We start from the raw sequence: 20,827 nt of genomic DNA on the forward strand, positions 1-20,827 counted from the left end.
AATAATTATATAACTTTATTTTCTTATTCAATCTGTTATGTTTCTATCAATCTTATAACAATAAATCCTACAAGTTTTCGTGGGGTTAATGTTGTAGCTTTTCTAAAAATAGAATGGGATACCTCTGGTCCTGAATTTTACTTGGCTTTATCCCTGGAAGTTCAGTAAAAATAGGTGAGAGGTCCATCCTAGCAATTTAAACCTATTTACCATGTTATTCATGACAGACTCGTCTGAAATAATCTGAGATATACATGGCACACATAGCTTGAATGAAAGTTAAGAAATGGTCGAGGAACTTCAGGAAACAGCAGGTTTTCAATGGTAAATCTCTATACCAAATTTTGATTAGGACCATTGTTAATAACATAAGACTTGACCATTTAATAACTAATATTAACCTTTAAAATGATAATTTTGGCTTGTTCGATTATGTAATCAACCCTTCAAATGTTTTAGAAATATTTTGTTTTTGGATAATTGAAATTTTTTAAAAATGTTTTTAAAATTTTACTACATAGAACATTATTCGATTTTATTCTATGGCTATATATTTGTTTTTATCAAATTATATGTTTAGGCAATTTATGAATTTCATTTAATGTTTACTTATTCCAGTATTTTTTTGTTTTTGTTTTTATACATTGTAAAATAGTTTTGTTGGTGAATTCAATACTTTTGTGTTGAGAATTGTATAAACATATATATTGTATGAATATATATTATATATATGAAACCTTATTTATAAGTCAGTGAGTTGATTTGATCATTGGAGAAATTCATATATCCAAGACCACTGAAACGTGTATAAAGTCTGTAAATCAATATTAATAAACACATGATACATTATTTATATGGCTGAATAAAGGATTATTCGTTACAAAAACCTTTAACCCCACCTAGTATTTAAAAACAAAGCAAGTTATTTAAAAAACAATTTTTTAATTTTTTTAGAACATCTTTATACTATATTTATTATTTTTTAAATTTTATATTATTAAAATCCTTATATTTTTTATTACCTTTTTAGCAATAGCTTTGATCTTATAATCACAACTTGTTAATCAATCTACCTATAAAACAGGCAAAATTTATTTTTTCCAATTTCTTAAAACATTGAACACTTAATTTTGATCTGTATGGGATATTATTGTATATAATAAAACGAAATAACTGGTGTGTCTTCTTACATTTTTTTACCACTTTGGGTGCAAACTCTGATATAAAATTTATTTGCCAAAAGTGGTCAGATTAATCTTTTCTGATTTTTTACTTTTATTGTTTATGATTTGCTTTCTACCCCATTTTCTTATCTCCAAAGAGTATCTAGAATTTCCTGGGAAATGTGTTGTTTTCAAGTTATATTAAAAACTAAAAACAAAATAAATGGGTTTCCCTGAAACATCCTTTGAATACTTGGGTTTTGAAATTGTTTTAGGCTTGTATAATTGTTCATTAAATATATACATTTTTTCTAGATTATAGACAAATGAAATTTCCTTTTTTTCCTGGAATATATTTAATATGAAAAAAATTAAACAGTTTGAAGAAAAATTTTTGCAAATTTCATCAAAATTGTTAGAATTGTTGGGTATGGTCTAGTGTACAATGTGCTCATTTTTTTTCACTGGTTGAAAGTTTTTAGAAAATCAAATATGTTCTTTAAAATTCCTTTTTTTTTTTTATTATTATTTCATGACATATAAAGTTTTTAAAACCCATAAAAGGAGTTTGGTGTGTTTCAAGTCTGGATTGAGTATTTTGGAACATTCCCAACATTATAAAGGCGTCCAACCCAATTTTCCCATTAAAAAACCCAGATGATAGTTTTATGAAGTCGTGAATATTTTTTATATTAAATATAATTTTTTTATTGATTATGAAATTCTTATAATTGATTAAATAGTTGCTATAATACTTAATAATACTTTTTTATTTATTATGAAGATGGTTTTTGATTAATTCATTTCTTTTTACTTTGATGTATCCATGATTCTCAATTACTGTGGCAAGAACAAACTTCCACTTCTTTTTATGTATTATATTGTTTCTTCAATATTAGCTGTTGATGCTTCAGGTTTTTTTTTTTTTTTTGCACAATTTTCAAAATATACCTTTAAACAACCACTTACTATACTTAACATATTATATAAACTTTTACAATCAATAATTTTTTACTGTTATACAATATTAGTTATCCACCATCAGCATCAGAAATGTGAACAAATCTTTTATAAAGAAACAATATAATATTTAAAATGAAAAGAAAATTTATTCTTACTATCTTAATTGAAAGTTAGCAAACTTCCTTCAAAGTTTGGAAGAATATTAAATCCATAATTTTGTTTTTGTCTTTTGAAATATTTTCTTCTAAGTCATAATTGATAGTGCTATTTTTATTTCTATCAATTATTTCATGTTACTTAATTATTTATTCTTATTTTACATTACATTATCTTAAGTTATTATTTCCCTTCCTGGTATTAGCCATATGCTGTAAGTAGACATAGTTGTAATGCCTTTCAAATCATAATATAATTTATTTATATTAAAGCAAAAATAAAATCTTGACGGTAAAGTATGTATTACAATGAATGATTTATGAATTGCAATGTGTTTACCAGTTTATTCAGGTAGCCATTTAAATTCATGATGAAGAACAAAGGTCATGGGCTTAAAGTGAAATCTATTATCACATTTATATGTACTGTTTTCAGATTTTATAGACAAATGTAGGTACAGTGATTAAAAAAAAAATTTTAAATAACAATCTGGATTGTATTATCATGATAAGTTTATTAATTTAAACTTGGTATGAGCGATTTATTTAGTCGAATGTAACTGACTATTTTGTCGAGTAAAAGGAAGTAGGAGAAGTAAGAGCAAGAAAAGGAGATGAGGGTGGCGGTGTGTTGGGGCATGTGGAGCACGTCTCTCAAACAGCATATGCTTTGGGGTGAGTTAAACCCCTAACTATCCCTTTATATTTTTGCATTTTAAAAATTATCGCTTCATCTTTTGCTTTATTTTCATCTTTTTTATTTCTCCCTTGTGATTTCATGGAATGTACTATTTATTTGCTAATTATTTTTCCTAACTGCATTTTTAGAAATATTTTATCATTATATTTATTTGTTTCAATCATAGTTAATTAAAATTTTGCAAGAATAAATAGTACTATAAGTAGTATGTTAATCATTGAAACTCAAATTGCATGGCGTCAACTATTATGTCTAATCATGTATGTATATAGAGGCTTTTTTTATAATTCTTATGTTTGAACAAATAAAAATTTATGAAAGCAGCTTGACTTTTGGTTAATATTAGATTAATAAATAGTGTTATGATGAAATGTCATGAATTTTTGCATGCATGCACTGAATTGCATATACTACAATATATAATTTTTTTATTTTGCTACTAGTAATTACAAATGAGACAGTGAATTACCTTTGCATAATTTATTTAGCTACTTACTTACATAATTTTATTTCTTTATTTGAAACTGTTCATTCCTACACAAGCGAGGATCTGAAAAATCTTGTACTCATTATTCCTATCCAATTAGTTTGAAAATAGGTTTGCTCCTTGAAAGCTTGAAGAAAGTGGAACACAACACTTTTTTTTCAAATTAAAAATTCTATATTGAAAGATTTTTTATGGTATCACCTACATTCTCATGTTGTTTGTCTAAAATTTTATGTTTTGTAGTACAGATAAAGCATCATTAAAAAAAAAAAAAAAATAATTCCCAAAGAAAATGAGCCATTAGTTGGAACAATTGATGAGATGTATATTGGTTATGCTGATAACTCAATTTCAATAAGTTCTCAACTCTCTCATTGTGGGCACAATTTTATGAAAATACTTTTTGCCTGCCTGCATAATTTTAAAAATAAAAAAAAATTAATCTGAAGTGATTTGTGCAAAACTTTACATGAATAGGTTAAAAAATTCTAAATGAAATCTTTCTTGAATATCTGTAAAAAAAAAAAAAATAAATAATAATAATATTATTTATCAATTCAATGCAATATTTTATATTTTATGTTTGAATTATAATTTAATATTTATCTTTAAACAAAAATACTCAAAAATTAAAGGTGAAATAAAAAAATAATTAAGAAAATAATGGTCTGGTTGATTTACTGTTATGCATAGTATAAAGTCGACTGAATCCAACTGTCTCTACCCTGAGTAAAAACAAACAATCCTCATCATGATCGAACCAATAGGGAAATTCATGGAGGATGGACTTCAACTGAGGACCATCTATCCCTTGGGAAAGACTGAATAACCTCCCCAGAGGCCCTTTTATTCAGTATCCCTCTGAGGAACCCAATATGTCCAATTTACCTGAATTAGCTCATAGTTCGTTAGTTTTATTGAAATCTATACCATTCCATCACTGTTGGTCCTGAAATATAGTTCATTTATAAGAATAAAATACTACTAATTAATAAATAGTACCTTATTTCCTCAATAAAAAAAAAAAAATTACTGTTGGTCCCATATTTATATATGATATCCCATATCGTTATATATGATATTTACTTTCATTCACACTTAGATCGCTTTCTTTTGTTAACTAAAAAAAGAGGAATGTTGGTCTAACATCATTGTTTCTTGTTTATAAATCAAACCCACGTTCTGATCCATCATATTTCATTTTTAGCATAGCTCCTATCAACTATAATGATATATTATTTTAATAATTAAAGGCATGACTATATTTAAATAATTAACAAATCTATCTAATGCTGATGCTTATTTCAATTATGTGTTGTGGTTGTTATTATTTCTGTTTGTTGTGGTTTGTTCTGTTTATGTCACGATAGAGCATTTCTTTAAAATTTATTTTAATTTTTGGGACATTCAGATGATACATTGGTTATGAAACTAATAGTATGGGCTATGCGATTTCTTATTTTATTGCATCTTCAGGGTCTATTCTTTTCAAAGAATCATTTTTCAAAAATATTTTTTACTTTCCTGCCAATCCTAAATTTAGTTAACCTGCTTGCTATGCAACAGTTCTGAGAGATCATCTCATAATTGTTATCCTTTAGTTTATTAATGGCATTATTTTGATAAAATGATGAAAATATTCTAGAAGACCAAGGAAGGATTCCGAACTTACCACAGTGTTGATAAATAAAAAAAATAATATCAGAAAAATATACGTCAGGCAGAGTTCATAATTTTTTTTGTGTTTGACGAGTATAATTAGAATAGAAGAATGCAAAATAGAATCACAGTGAAACAACTAATCTGAAATTAAACAAAACAATATCTGAAGCATTCTGAATGTTTTTGTAATATTTGTTTTAAAAAATTATTAAGTACATAAAAATAAGATTTTCTGTACATTATAACAATTGATAAAATTATATTTATTATAAGGTTCATTTTGTAAAATATTATCATAATTATCTCATGTATTCAATGAAAAATTAATGTAATGGGCTGTATAAAAACATTACTGTTTTTTTAACAAACAGTTAATATTTGTTTTCTTTTTATGTAATACGAAATTAACATTCCAAGTATAGCACACTGTGATCCACTGATGTAAACTATATTTTAACCATTTGTTAGATACCGTGGTACAGTTTCAGTGCCTGTAAAATTGCTGTTACATTTTTCTCTTAAACAAAGAGGGCCATGGTACAAAATAAATGATAATTTGATGGAACAAGAATATTTATGAAATTCTATCCTCTATGCGGATTGATTGGTACAACATAAGTTGATGGAGCTCCAGTCTACCACTCTTTTTCACTAGTTAATACAAACTTTTTCAAAATGGCATGAAGATGGGGATTAATAATATCCTTAGACATTCCACAATCTGTGGCAAGTATCCGAGTACTTGTAGCTGGGTTTCATTGAACAGTTCTCTTCGGAATTTCATTCTTATCCGCTAATGGTCTCGTTAGGTCTAAGAGAGTATCTCCAGTACTGAATTTTTCCAAATCAACACCATGGATAAACAATGCTCTACAATTGTCCACATCTTCACTGTCAGTTTAAATAATCTCATTTTTTGCTTCATTAGCTGTAATTTATTTTTCCAATAGTGTTTAGCCTCAATCATTTCAAAGGCCTAGAATGAGATAAATGGGCAGAGTAAACCATGAATATACATGAAGAGCTATATGAAGCAGATTAGAAGTAACTGCCCAAGAGTGGAAATGTGTTTAGCTGTTTCATTAAAACAGCAAATATTTATATTCTTTGGAATGTTAAAAAATAAATAAATAAATTGAATTTGTTGTATTAATGTTGTAAAAGTTTTTACTTCCCAAAACATATCTTTTTCTGTGGTATTAATAAAATTTAGTATGTGAATATATTGAACTAATTGATATATTTAAATTTGTTTTTTCATTTGTAGTAGTGTGTTTTTGTAAAGATGATAGTATAATTTAGGTGTAGAATATGAAATTAAAAGCTATAAACTACTCCATCCCACTTAATGAATAGCATCGACGTTGAAAAGGAGATGCCTAAATCTCTCCACTGAACCAATGATTTTTTCTAAGGCTGATAGTATTGAAAAGAAATTTCTGGTTTTCTTAAAAGTTAAATATACTTTTCTTTAAAAAAAAAAAAGATTGTGTTCATTATTTCAAATAGCTCCTAAATGTTCTTCATACTTCCTGTAAAATGTCACTTTTGGTACTAATTCCCTTTTCAAAATCAATATCAGTATTTAAAAACTGGTTTTTGGATTTGATCACTACCGATTTATAGAAAACTTATGGTTACTTAAATGAATATAATTACTTTTTTAAAGTTACAACATTCATTTCTGTTATTTACTTTACTTCTTAATAATTTATTGATTTGGCTCTTTTTTCTTCTTTTTTTTGGATCTTCTTCCCATGTTTTTAAAAAAAAAAATTATTACTTAATAAACAAGCCACTACGTTGGAATATGACTTTTTAAAGCTTTTTCTTATTCATATTGTTAAAATTAAGTATGGAAACTTTATTTAAAAATATTATTAAATTCTAAATGATGCTATTCTCTCTTTATTTTTATTAAAAAAACAAATCATGTTTGCAGAATGTTCAGCTGGTTTCATCCTTTGGAATGGAAAATGTGAAGAAAAGTGCCCTCTTGGTTCTTTTCCTATCGGAACAATGGATTGCCAGCAATGTCATTATACATGCCAGCGCTGCGACGGGCCGAACGATTATCAATGCACAGGTTGTTTTGGTGATGCTGAGTTGTATACTTCGGATTTTGAAAGTTATTGTTATCCGAAATCTCTACACCATGCTATCAATTTCACAAAGTGGTACTACAGGACTTGTATTATTTTAGGAATTAATGTGATTGTATTTGTTATCTTTATATTGATTTACATCAGGTATAAAAACAAACAAGGCAATTCCAGTAATCAGGCTGTTTCTTATATTGAAAATGTTAAGTATAAACTTACACAAGATGATAGTGACTCAGAATCATAACTTTCTGGTACTGATTTCTTCCTTCTTCTAAGCTTTGGTACCTCAAAGTGAATTTCCGATTAATTTTGATTTTCAAATTCTACTTATCAAAAAGCGTATTATTATTACACACTGAATTCATTAAATTTTCATTCAACTGTTCAACTGTTTATTTTACATATTTTGTGTCTTAGACTATCAAGTTGGAACAGATTCATAATTATGATTTTAAAATACTAACTAATTTGTTTGCTGTTATGTGAAACAGCTTAGCAAAAATTAGTGAAAGGGGTATCATTATTATTCCTTGCTATTGTTGAACTAAGCAATTTGTATTTGTTTTGTTGGGAATTTATAATTGTTATATTATTAGTAGTTATTTTTATAAAAAATTAATGAACAAAAGACAGGCTCTATGTTTTGTTATTATAAGTTAAGTGTAACTTATCTTTTTTTTTATTTAGATATAAATTAGATATTTGATTTATTAAGTTTTATTTCTAGTTTTTATGTTAAAAGATGTAGAAGAGGATTAATTAGTACTCCTAAAAATATAGTTATAAAAAGGTGATTAATTTTAAAACTAAATTCAGTATAGTTAATTATCAATTTATTTAATTTAAAATTATATATTTACTTACATTATTAATATAATTACTATTCATATTATTAGAAAGTCATATTACTATTTGTTTGTAGGTTATTATATTGTTTTATTATATATTCCATATCTGGTATCAAAATAAAATAAGAACAAAAATCTTTAGCTGTTAAATTATACTTTATTACAGTTAATAGTAAGTACTAGTATTAATTGCCATTTCTGTATAACATGGATTCTTTTCTTTTAGATTGACTAGTTGAATAGAAATTCATTTAAGTGTTAAATCTTTAATACTCATTTGCATTAGGCACTTGTTTGTAATTGATTAGTCTGATTATTGTTATAAGGAAGAAATGAAACATTGTTTGAATTAAAAATGTTATAAGTCAGTCTTGTTAGTGTTAGTGTATTTATAAGAAATGCATAATGCTCAATGAAGAGAGCTAATATATTTTTATGAATGGATTCACAGGATTGTAAAAAAAAAAATTTAAATGAGTGTACTACTCAATAAACTAGCTATACCTTCAAATAATTTTGGATTTATCAATGAAATGTTAAAGCGTTATCTTTTAATTATAAATATACTGAATGGCAAGTATAATAAAATAATGAACATTTGTGCCTATGCTATATGCAGTAGATGAGTTTTCTTATTCCGTTAAATATTTTTATTTAAGTTCATGATAGTTATAAGATTAGGTACAGTATTTTTGAATAATTTTTTGTTATTGAATAAATAAAGACATTTTCTGTTTTGCTTATTCTTAAATATTTTTATTTTAAACCTTAATTTCTTTCAAAGAGCCTATTAGGTCAAAAGAAACCATTCTTCAAAAAAAATAAATGTGTTGAAACTGCTAAGGTTTTCAAATTTCTAAACTGATAATTCAAATGAATTTGGAGTTAAAACAATTGAAAGTACACTGTTCAATAAGTTTATGATACTCTTAAAATATTTCTCTGGCCAAAGGTTTTCTCAAAAGATGTGTTAAAATATTCTGTCAACCTTATCATTATTATATACTATATAAATTATATGATATAATTTATCATCATAGTTTCAGTTAAGGAGTCAGGTAAATAACAAACATTTTTAAATAACGATTTATATAATTAATTAAATGTTTCATATCGTATAAAAATATCAACATCATTCTAGACAAGATTAAAAACATGTAAAAAATATAGTTTGCCCAAAGGGCTAAAAATAGCAATTATAAAAAAATCACAACAATGCATCATCAAAAAATATAAGTTTAAAAAAAAATCTGTCATTGTTATCAAATATCACTAAATATAAGTAGATCTAATACAATGGAACAGTTGATCAAAATATGATTATTATAATATTAAAAATCATATAAAAGATAGCTGTGAAGTGTTACAGGAATACGTAGTTCCTTTATTTTTTCAATAAAATTCTTTCCTAAGCAAGTTCGGATGATCAAGCGACAGATCTGTTTCAATTGAGAAGGCATCTTTCCTCTTTCTATTAAAAGGGTTTTTTGCTCCTGAAAAATTAATTTTGGTTTTTTTAGATCTAAATTATTTAAAATACTTTAATTTGTCTTAGATATGTCATAAAATGTTTCAAAATAAATGTACGATAATTGTTTTTTATTTATTTCCATTTTCGAGACTGTTTAAATATTTTAAGTTCCTTTAATTATTAAAATGCTATTTAAATATATATATATTAGTTCCTATGAACTATAAATCTGTTTATAATAAAACTATAGTGGTAAGTTAACCGTAGAACTGTTGTGATAGTCAAATTGACTTTATGATTTCACATAAACAGTTCAACAACACTTTGTTGAAAGTTGATTTCATTCGATGTAGCAAAAAAATGAACAAGTAGTCGTAAATGTGCTATTTTATAGTTCATTTCCAATTTAGTTTTCATTGATTAAAATTTTGCTTAGACTAGAAATTTTAACATTTTTCAAATTTAATTTTTATTATAAATCTTATTAAACTACTAATGTTTTATTGAAATCAAATTAATAATTTTTTTTAACAAAATTAATTATCCTTTCAGGGATCTGATAATGTTCAACCCAGCAAATATATAGAACTCTAGACCAAAATAAATAATTTGGTTTAAAAAGATTGCTCAGGATATGTTGAGCACGATGAGATAATTATATGCTCCCAAAGGCTGTTATTATTATTTTCATAATAATTATTATGAATAATTATTAGTTATAATTATGTTTTGTGTTAAAAAGGGTTTTAAATAATGGTTTTATTTTTAAATATTCAATCCAGTTTACTAAAAATTTATAGTGGCTAGTTTTATATTAGTAGGAACATAAAAGACGTTAAATAAGATCTTAAAAAAATGCTAGATATAAATATTTTCACAAAATTTTAGCTTCATCGGAGATGTTTTAGAAACATCGGAAAGAACTAATGGCATTGGCATTTTCAGTGAAATTTATCATTATTTTTTTAAATTATTATTGAAATGTTCACTTAAGTATTTTTTTTTCTTTTTAGTTAAAATTAATGTTAAGAGGGGACAAGAAAGAGTTGATAATCATTTTTATACACTAGGACAATTATTTTTATTGTGAAATGAAAAAAAACATTTATGTTTGTACTGACCTGTGTTAAGAAAGGATTTCTTTTTATCATGCACAAATCGAAACTTTCAGCTGCTTCCAGTAGACATTCAAATACTTTTGGATTTTTAGATATATGTTGCAATGAGTTGAGAATGCCATGAGGATGTCTGTATTGCGTTTTCATTATCACCTGAAATAATATTTGATTCGTTAGTAAAACTTTCATTTTTGATTCTATTGAAAAAAAAAAATATATATTGAGGATCCATACTTTAGCTCCGTGCCTGAGGAGTAACTTGACAACTTGGATTGATGGATCCTCGTTGGTGGCGATGAACTCCGGCAGGACGGGGCGAAGCGGAGGCCCATCATCGCTCTCTACGATGAGGTTGGGGTCCGCACCAGCCGCCAGCAGCATGGTGATCAGCTCGTTCCGGTTGATGATGCCGTCCGAGCAGGCCACGTGGAGGGGGGTCCCGATGATGGGGGAACTGCTGTTCACGTTTGCTCCTGCAAAGGGGATGTTTTTATCAGTAACTATTTTTTTTTAAATATGTTTTTTATGTTTCAGTTTTATAATAAACAATTATACGAAGTTTTATCGAATTAATTTTAATAAACTATGGGAGGTGTCATTTTGGATTTTTTATTAATACCCTTTAAAATTATACAGAGCTTTGATTTATACTTATTAATTTAGTTATTTGTTCATAAATTCATATTAAAAAAAAATAAAAAATGATTTTTTTTTTCAATTAAATTTGATGCGCATTAAAAAATGATTCAAAAAGTGTCATTTACAGCAAACTATTATCTCACGCTCTCTTTTTTTCTATATCTATTAAACCTATAAAAACGTTTTAAGAAAATGCCATGTAACAGAAATCTTTTTTAAATTATGAAATAGATTTTTTTAAGAATTTCGCAATGTATATAATTTTATATAGGTGAGAGAAACTTGGAAAATAAAATTCTCAAAGATATTATAACATAACTTGGTATTCATGTTATTCTGTTAGTGTTAATACAGTCTAAATATTTTTATATATTTAATTAAATATATATAGTTAGAAAATTGATTTAATTATTTTTCTATATTGACCTTTAACATGATTGCGGTACCTTTAGGTGAGGGTTACCTGATGAAATGAGCAAAGAAACAAGTTCGGGTTCCCCCCTCAATATCGCCAGATCCAGAACGGTTGGCTTGCTGATTTCGGGCGGGTAGTTCAACTTGGCTCCCTGTTTGAGGAGCAGGTTAACTATAGCCATGTTCCCGGACAACACTCCGTAGTGCAATACACTTCTGAAGTCATGTCTCTCATCAGTCAACGCGTTCACATCCGCGCCGTAGGAAATCAACAGAAGCACGGATTCCATGCCCTGCAAAAACAAGTTCAACATCATAAGTATCTGAGAGGGATCTTCTAAATAAATCATTTTAATTTAACTTAAAGATACTAACTTGTGGCAACCTAGCAGCTTTCATGAGGGGCGTGAGTCCAGCTCTGTCCCTGGAATTGGGATCCGCTCCGTACATGAGGAGCAGCTGGAGTATTTCCGTGTCCAAAGGAGAGACGAGATTGATCTCGGCACCAAAGAAATATCTTTTGTTTGGGTCCGCTCCGTGCTCCAGGAGAAGCCTGCAATATTCCAAAATAAAACCTTTGTATTTATTAGTTTCAAAGAAGCTTGTTTACTAACACCAATCGTCTGAAATATTCTCTTTTACTAGCATTGTTATTTTTAGATATTGGGTGGTAATCCTGTCGAAGAACAGTGAGTCATCCCTGTCAAAATTGGAAGGTTATATATTTCGGTTCTGGCTAGCGTAAATGCAACTGAGTAAATGAGGTTATATATAAATTTGTAAAGTATGTACATTTTTGTGATTATATTTAAATCTTTCCATTTTTAATGTAACTCCTTAATATCAAATTAAGCCTTTATGCCAGAAAATAATGAATGAGCATGAAGAAACATCTACTTCAATACAGGAAATTGAACTCAAAAGAAGTCGAAAATTTCTAATTTCCGTTACATTTTAAAACTTTTATTCACGCTAATTGTTATAAGAATCTTGTAATTACAAATACTCATAACCCTTGCCATTTCTGTACGATGTAGAAGTATGTTTTTACGACCCAATATTGTAACGAATCAAATTCAACCACGAGTTTAGGTAAGCACGCTAAGTATATATCATTTATTTAATAAAGAATATTAACTTTAAGATGTAATAAATTTACGATGTAAAATCATTGGCTTATTCAATATAAGATTTGAATGTGCCTCTATTAGAAGATTCAAGTTTATAGACAATCTTCCACTAACGCCTGTTGAACAGATTCGATACTTAGGACTCCATCTTGACAAGAGACTTACTTGGAATCCACACACAAGACTGAAACGACAAGAAACTGCTCGTAGATTCCGATTGCTACAACACCTACTTGACAAACGCTTGATAATCAGACCAATTTGGACTTATGGAATTGAGCTCTGGGGCTCTACCAAACCATCAAATTCCTCCCACATCCAATTTTACTATCCAAAATCCTACGTAAAATCCTTGATGCTCCTTATTACGTTACAAATAAATTCATCCACAAAAACCTTAACATCCCATTCGTTGCTGATTTGGCCCAAAACAGATATGCGTCTTTTCATTCTAAACTCCTTACCCATCCTAACCTATTAATTCTTAATCTCTCTGAAAAGAATATGGCCAATGGACCTTCTAATTTAAATTAATGCTTGAAGTACCACTAATGGGTGGTTCCTTCCCAAGATTTTCAAGTGTAAATGAAACATACAACATATTTACTTATTGTATTTATTATTTGTACAGTTGTAAATCACATTAAATAAATAAATAAATAAATAGACAATCTTTGACGATTTTTTTTCTTCTATCACATGAATGTTAGACAGAAAACTTATAAAAAACAGAAAGACATTTTTAATAACCAACATCTTTATACTTCAATAAATCTGTTTTACTTTTATTTTTCTAAATTTCATTTCTAAAATTTTTTTATAGTTATGTTAATTAATTTATAATTTTTTAAATATTTGGTACATTAAACTAAAATATACTATAAAATGAATATTTATGAAGGATTACAAATAATTTTTCGAAATAAAAATGAACGTTTGAAAATGGAAAAATAGTTTCGAAAACGTTACGAGAAATGATGATGTATCTAATTAAAAATATCTCACTGCAATTTATAACTTTTCAGTGTATTTAGTTAGAAGCCTTCGGGAAATTCCGGAGAACATTAATAACTGCTGAGATTTCGGCGACCTTCCATAGTACGTCATTGGTGACGTTGGATGCTGCTTCCCCTAGTCCACTTAAAGAACTGAATTCTCTGGATGTTTCAGTTAGTAGCACACAGATACAGATCTATCCACTATATCCATATTAGTATAATCAAAACTTTATAAAGGATTAATTTGTTAGGTAATGATAAATTCCGAACTGGATGGAATGCCATACTTCATATTAAATACTATAGTTTTTGGCACATTTAGAATTTGGATGTTACCCACATCATGTATTCTTCTCATAATTGCATCTAGCTCGAGCTTCATAATTAAAGTGGAAGATTTAGATTACTTAAGAATAAAATAACTACTAAAGACTTTTGGATAACGCCTATACCTGGCAATGTCTAGATGCTTGTTCCTAATCGCCAGCCTCAGTGGTTCATCACAGATGGTAGTCCTTGGAAAAGGATCATCGGTGTTCTCCCTATAGTCCACCCTTGCGCCTTCGCTAAGGAGCATCTGGACCAGGTCAGTGTACCTGCAAATTATTATAATCAGAGACAAGCCTAGGAGATTTCACAGAACTGTGCAAGAGCTAAATTCACATTTATTGGACGGCTGCCATGTGGGAAAACCGAAGCGAAGAAGAGATTTTGATTTATTTCCAAGAGACCTCGTGGGGTTTTTTCATAGTTGGTTTTTAAAGTTGACCTGTTATTAGTTTCGAAAGCTGGTTAAGGGTTCGCCAGTCATTTCTATGTATGATTAGTCATTATCTATTTCTTTTTAGAATATATATTATTTTGATAGTACTAAAACTTAAGTATTTTACGTAAAGTTATTACTTTAACATTTATTGTCAATATTTCAAATAAATAATTACCCAACCTTCCAACAATTAAAAAAAAAATAAACTGTAATAATCAATCATTATTTGATTGTTATGATAATAATTTCACTCAGAAGTGACTAAATTTAAGTTTTAGTGATTTTTTCGTTCTGATTAATCATTAATTAATAATAGGTTACTTAAAATTAATTATATTAATAGGTCATACGAAATAAGGAAAAATAAATTATATTGTACTCGCTCGATTACTTAATGTTATTTTATCCTTACTAAACTGTTATTAGTTTTAAAATAAAATAACACTCTACCAAGAATAATTTTAGGGCATGAATAGCAACAAACATTAATATGAAAAAACACTTGCTTGTTAGGATTTCGGTAATCTGTTTTGTTTTAATAATATATCATCACCCCCTTCTCTAAATATTATGTGGGAAACTTATTTAATTAATTCTATTATTTCTTTGGATCATGTAACATTCATTTTTTGGGGAATTTTATCTTTTTTTTTTCGTACCCCCTGACCTGACCCCCATTTTAAGAATTCTTGATATCCTAAAAATTAGATTAATAATTTGTGGTATTTTTAGTAAAATATCATTCTAATCCATTCTTAATTTGCATAAATATTTATTATTCATTTTATTGTTTATTAGTTTACTTTTACTGTATTTTGGTTCAATCTTTTTGTTTAACAGTTATTCTGTTGTGTATTAATATGAAAATGTTAGTGGTAAATTGACCACTAACATAAATAATCATTAATACATTTAATTTAATATATATATTTTATAACTTTGCCTATTAAGTGCAGTTAAAGATCTTAAAGATGCTCAAACGTTTTAATAAAATGAGCACCCTCATAGAATAAGAGAACAGCTATAAATAATGTATTCAAATAGAAAATTATGGCTTCTTTTGGCTGACGCGTGAGGTCATATAAAAAGGTTTCAGTTATTGAAAGTATATCGAACAAACTACAAAAAGTAAATACATATACATATACACACTATATAATGTGTATATATACACATGTGTATTTATAGTGTGTATGTTTATGTACATACCCGTGCTCCGCAGATAGGTGTAGTGCAGAATAACCGCATTCATCCCTGGCATTGACATCACCACCCCTGACGAGGATAAGCAAAGCGGCCTCGGGGTAGTTCTTCCAGACAGCATAGTGGAGTGGTCTCAGCCCTTGGGTAACTGGCTCGTTGGCCTGAAAAATATATAAGGATAAATTATTTATCTATAGAATAAATAAATTCATCAGGCTCAATTTTCGTTTTAGTATTAATTTTTTAGTCTATTGTTTTGTTGTAATTGGTTAAAAATTGTCTTTATTGTCATATCACAAAAAAATCTTTAGCATTTGCCTTTAACTAAATCTTGGAATTCCTCTCGTATCCAATCCTTTCAATCTAAAATCCTTCATTAAATCTTCAATGCTCATTATTTTGTCACAAATAGAATCATCCATAAAAACTCTTAATGTTCCATATTTAACTGATTAATTTTTTTTTATTAATTCAGAGTCTGTTCGTGACATGTAAAAAGCTATTAACTATAAATGAACCATCACAATATTAATAAACATTTTAAAACAAAATACTATTATGTTCTGAAATTACAAGACCATTCTTGGTAACTAATTGACTATAATTATAATTTTTAAAAACATAATTCGAAACAAATAAATAAAATTCGTTAAATTTATTGTGCAATGAGTATCAAAGAGCCTTTTTAAAATAAAACTTGAAATTTCTCCCAATTTATATATTTTTTTATTTATTTTAGTTTCTTCAATCCAAGTAATGTTTTAACAGAGCTGTTAAAGATATTTTAAAATTATTATTGTTATTTGAGACGTTGAATTCCAAAACAAGCCGAGTCCGTTTTCAAATATTTCGCTAACTTGTTATTCAATTGTTTTTGGAAGAAATTATCTCACCTCGAGTTAATCTTGAGCCGAAATTATTTCAAAAAAATGAATTTGGCTTTTTTTTTTTAATTTTTCACCTCTGTTAATAGATAATATCATGATTAAATGAATTCACTAATAAAAATTAAACAATTAAATAAATACAATATAAAACTCAAACCTTTGCTCCGGTGGCTAAGAGTATTCTTATGTCATCCAGTGGTAACATCTTCACGATGCTGTCAGCCAGTTGCCTCTGAAGAGGGTTCACGCCCAAACAGTTGGCTTGCATTGGTGCATACATTTCTATTTTATCTGGAAATTTGTAATTTGAATTTAAGGAAAACGTAAATATAATCAATTTTTGTGTTTCATTTTTGAAATAGCTGATACTATTTACGGTCTATTATTTTTTTATGGTTCAAGATTTTTTTTTTTTTTTTAAACTAAATAAAGAGTAAAATTTAGATTTAAAAAAAAATCATTAATCACCCAGAGAAGAAAAAAAAATAACTATACTGAGTGGCTGTTTAGGTTTGCCAGAACAATTAGCCCAGAACCGTTCATAATGAACTCTTCAGATCAACGTCCTAGGCAAGGGCGTTCCTTCCCGTTCTATTATTAGTGACAGAACTCGAGTAATAAATGGAGCTGACGAACTCAAACAGTAGACAATGGAATAACAGTACTCTATTATCGAACAAAATTTACTTATCAAACTATTATTTTAAGAAAAGGAATTGAATCAATTATTTATTTTTTTAAACAGTTCCTGCAATGGTGGAAAAATACTATCTTAAAAAAAAATAAAATAAAATAATTTAATTAAATAATACGAATGTAGACACCTTAATTTTAAAAAATACTAAAATAAATAAAACTAAGAAAAATACAGACTATCTTATATGATAGCAAAACGCACGATAAACTGGTAATACGGATTCGTCAAAACATTGATGATATAAATTATAATAACATTCCTAAAATATTACATAAAACTACTAATTTTTCATCGACAATAACTATATTTTATAAATTAATTTAGGATTTTTAAGCCTAATTCCTATTAAATTCTTCAGCGAAGGGCCATTATTATTTATGCTAGCTAAAATAATATTTATTAAACAATTTTTTTAATGATGGAATAATATAAAAAATATTTTAGTTCATTAAGTTTAATTAAATGTTATTTTTAATACTAGAACATACAAAAAAAAAGTTATAGAGATAAATAAGTACGATTGAATATTATTTATATTATCAGATTAAAATAGTAATTGAACGAAATTCACTATATTTTAATATAAATATCAAAAAATCTGCTTTTGGAAGAAATATATTGACAAACATAAATGATGCCAAAACTCACAATGAACTTGCATATTTCATCAACCGATATATTAAATAAAAAACTATCTTAGTATTCTAAAAAATAAAATTAATATAATATAATAAACTGTTAATAAGCTTAATTATAATTTATGTACTTTTTTCTGATTTCCTTTTTAATTTATTCTTGATTCAACTTTTTTAATATTATTCCTTTTCCTGTAACGCGGATATATATGAATTTATATTTTATGAAATTTTTCAGAATATTGAAGCATTTATTCAATGTCCTAGGTAGTGCGACTATCATAATTGAGCAAATTGCTAGAAATCTTGAAGTAAAATTTATACTACGAGTAAAAAAAAAAATAACCAAATTAAATTTTAATTTAACGAATTTGTCAATTTTCAAGTGTCAAGGTGATATATCAATGAATTAGCAAAAACGAATTAAAACCTTATCCTAAAGACAAATAAAAATAATATTCGTGTATATTTATTCGTAACCTAGAAAAAAAAAACCACGAATCTAACCCTGATAATAATTTTAATTCAGCGCACTTTTAACATTCATTATTTATTATTAATGGTCTCATAAACTGAAAAGCAAAGAAATTATTTATATAATACAATTTTGGAACCATTTGCGATGTTGCTACAATAAATTGCGCTTCTGTCTTCATATTAATAGACACTGCGTAGTGCGTTAAATATATTATAGCCCTGGATGCGTGGGATTTCCGTCTCATTTCTACTGAAAATTCTTCCACGCTCTTAGTTATTATCGCTCATTGAAATAAATAAACAAATATTTTCAGAAGGTAGGAAATGAGAATTTATATTGGTAATAAAATTTAGGTCTTAAAATATCAAAATTGAGGAAGCCGTGGAATGAAGTATATTATTGCTAATCTTAGTCTATTAAAAAAAAATATATAAACGTTACACAGTGAAATATTTTAAAATTTTATTACTACATAATTATTGTTTCTACTAATGTTCTACAACTTAAATTATTACAATACTAAACATTTCTTACATAGATAAATTAAAATTAACACCGAATATTTAGAATACTAATTTTTGTTTTTATTTGTACGAAAAGTGGCAAGGAGACCCAGCCATACAATTAAAAAAATCCCTCAAATATGTCTTCCCTGAATGTTAAAATATATTGTAGAATATTTTTTTTATATGCTTATTCATTTAACTATAATAATTTTAATTAAAAAAATCATCAGTAAGTACAAATATTAATATATAATTAAGAAATTATCTAAAATATTTATTGTTAGAAGTTTATATATAACATTAGCATATACATATGTTTCTACCCTACCAATTGCCAAATGTGATATGAGACTCACATAATTGATAGATATAGTTTTTTCAGTAAAAAATTACTATGGCTTTTTAATTTTTGAGTATTTATTACTATTTCATGTATTCAAATATTTAGGATTTCAAAGCTACTTCACCGACTTAAGTCTGATTCGTTAATTTTTTACTAATTTGTATAACTTCAGTTTAGATGACTTTAGTGATCGAAACACATAAAATTAAATAAATATCCAAAAATAAATAATCGAAAACAATGCAGGTAATAAAATCAATTATAAATTTCTTTATCAATAAAAATTAATGATTCAATGATTTCATAATTTCTACAGATTTTATAACAAATGAAATCTTATTAGTTAAAATACTTGTTTTCATACCATTACAGTATAGGAGTAATAATATTATTATATTTAAAAATTTTTAAAATTACTGGTAATATTCCTATAGAATATATATATATATATATAGAAGTTTTAATACTTTAATTTTTCTATAAGAATGATCTGGTCTTTCACCTATTATCTTAAGCTTATTTTAAAGCCTGGCAAAGCAACAGTCTTACCAGGAAAACTTGGCCGCTGGCTTATTTATAATTGTCAGAATTTAGAATTTCCTTTCGCGTGCACACATGTAACATTATTTCTTAATTTCTCAACTAGAGACGGAATAATAAAATATCACTAGTGATTATAAAATAAGAAAATAACGAGCATTATTGTCTTATAATGGACTAGTCTGTAATTATTATTATAAGTTATAAGTGTTATTTCCGTTAAAATAAACTTAAACTTAAGCTCTCATCAAAAGTAGTGAAGCTAAGCATGCTATAATAGGACTGCAACTACAAAGAAATTATGAATTCAAAGAAGAAATAAAAAAAAATTATTTAAATTCACAATTTATAGTATTTACTATAAATAAGGTTGTACAACAAAGTTTGATAAGGAAAACTACCCAACGTTACCTCAAACTTATCTCACCACAGACTGGCTTATATGCTTTAGTCTCTATTCTAATAAGAACTGTTCCATTCTTTTTAAGTATCAAGCAATTACATCTTCTACTATCTAAATTTTGTCTATTGATCATCGAACAACTAAATAATGAAGCGCAACGGTTTCCCGCAAATTATTAATTCATACTTTAAAGAAGTTGTTATGGGTTTATGAAAGCTGAATTATGATATAAATAATTTAAACAGTAAATTGTCCAAATAACGATAGAGTACTAAATCGATATTATTGCCACACGTGGTTGTAGACTGATCTTTGCTTAGGTCCAATTTTAACTTAAAATTTTCAACTAATAACATGATAAAATGTTTATATGTACTTAAAGAGATGAATTATAATTTTCTAAAGGTTCGCTCAGTCATTGTAATGATTTTTTTCTCATTTCAATTGTTACACAATATAAATTATTAAGAATTAACTAAAAATAAATTGAAAGAAGAGGATATCTCATGAAATTTA

The 20,827-nt window shown here is 27.0% G+C and overlaps 2 protein-coding genes across 2 annotated transcripts in view; one reads left to right on the forward strand and one right to left on the reverse strand.

The window, feature by feature from the left end:
• Positions 1-8,826, forward strand: part of LOC106690541 (furin-like protease kpc-1) — a gene marked incomplete at its 5' end in the record, with an annotated part of 130,769 nt that extends 121,943 nt beyond the window's left edge. The window contains 1 exon segment of the mRNA XM_024358571.2: positions 7,073-8,826. Within this exon segment, the coding sequence (XP_024214339.1) occupies positions 7,073-7,479 (407 nt within the window).
• A 366-nt stretch (positions 8,827-9,192) lies between these two features.
• LOC106690945 (ankyrin repeat and protein kinase domain-containing protein 1) overlaps positions 9,193-20,827 on the reverse strand; it is a 20,048-nt gene continuing 8,413 nt past the window's right edge. The window contains exons 2-9 of the mRNA XM_014436553.3: positions 16,867-17,000; positions 15,829-15,983; positions 14,306-14,449; positions 12,101-12,278; positions 11,775-12,018; positions 10,907-11,145; positions 10,676-10,825; positions 9,193-9,576 (exon numbers count right to left, since the gene is read on the reverse strand). Coding sequence (XP_014292039.1) covers positions 9,415-9,576; positions 10,676-10,825; positions 10,907-11,145; positions 11,775-12,018; positions 12,101-12,278; positions 14,306-14,449; positions 15,829-15,983; positions 16,867-16,989 — 1,395 coding nt within the window. The 5' untranslated portion in view covers positions 16,990-17,000 and the 3' untranslated portion in view covers positions 9,193-9,414. The remainder of the gene's footprint in view (positions 9,577-10,675; positions 10,826-10,906; positions 11,146-11,774; positions 12,019-12,100; positions 12,279-14,305; positions 14,450-15,828; positions 15,984-16,866; positions 17,001-20,827) is intronic.

Source organism: Halyomorpha halys, unplaced genomic scaffold, assembly GCF_000696795.3.
Source record: "Halyomorpha halys isolate HHAL.00 unplaced genomic scaffold, Hhal_1.1 Scaffold51.1, whole genome shotgun sequence".
In the NCBI taxonomy this organism is placed as follows: domain Eukaryota; kingdom Metazoa; phylum Arthropoda; class Insecta; order Hemiptera; family Pentatomidae; genus Halyomorpha; species Halyomorpha halys.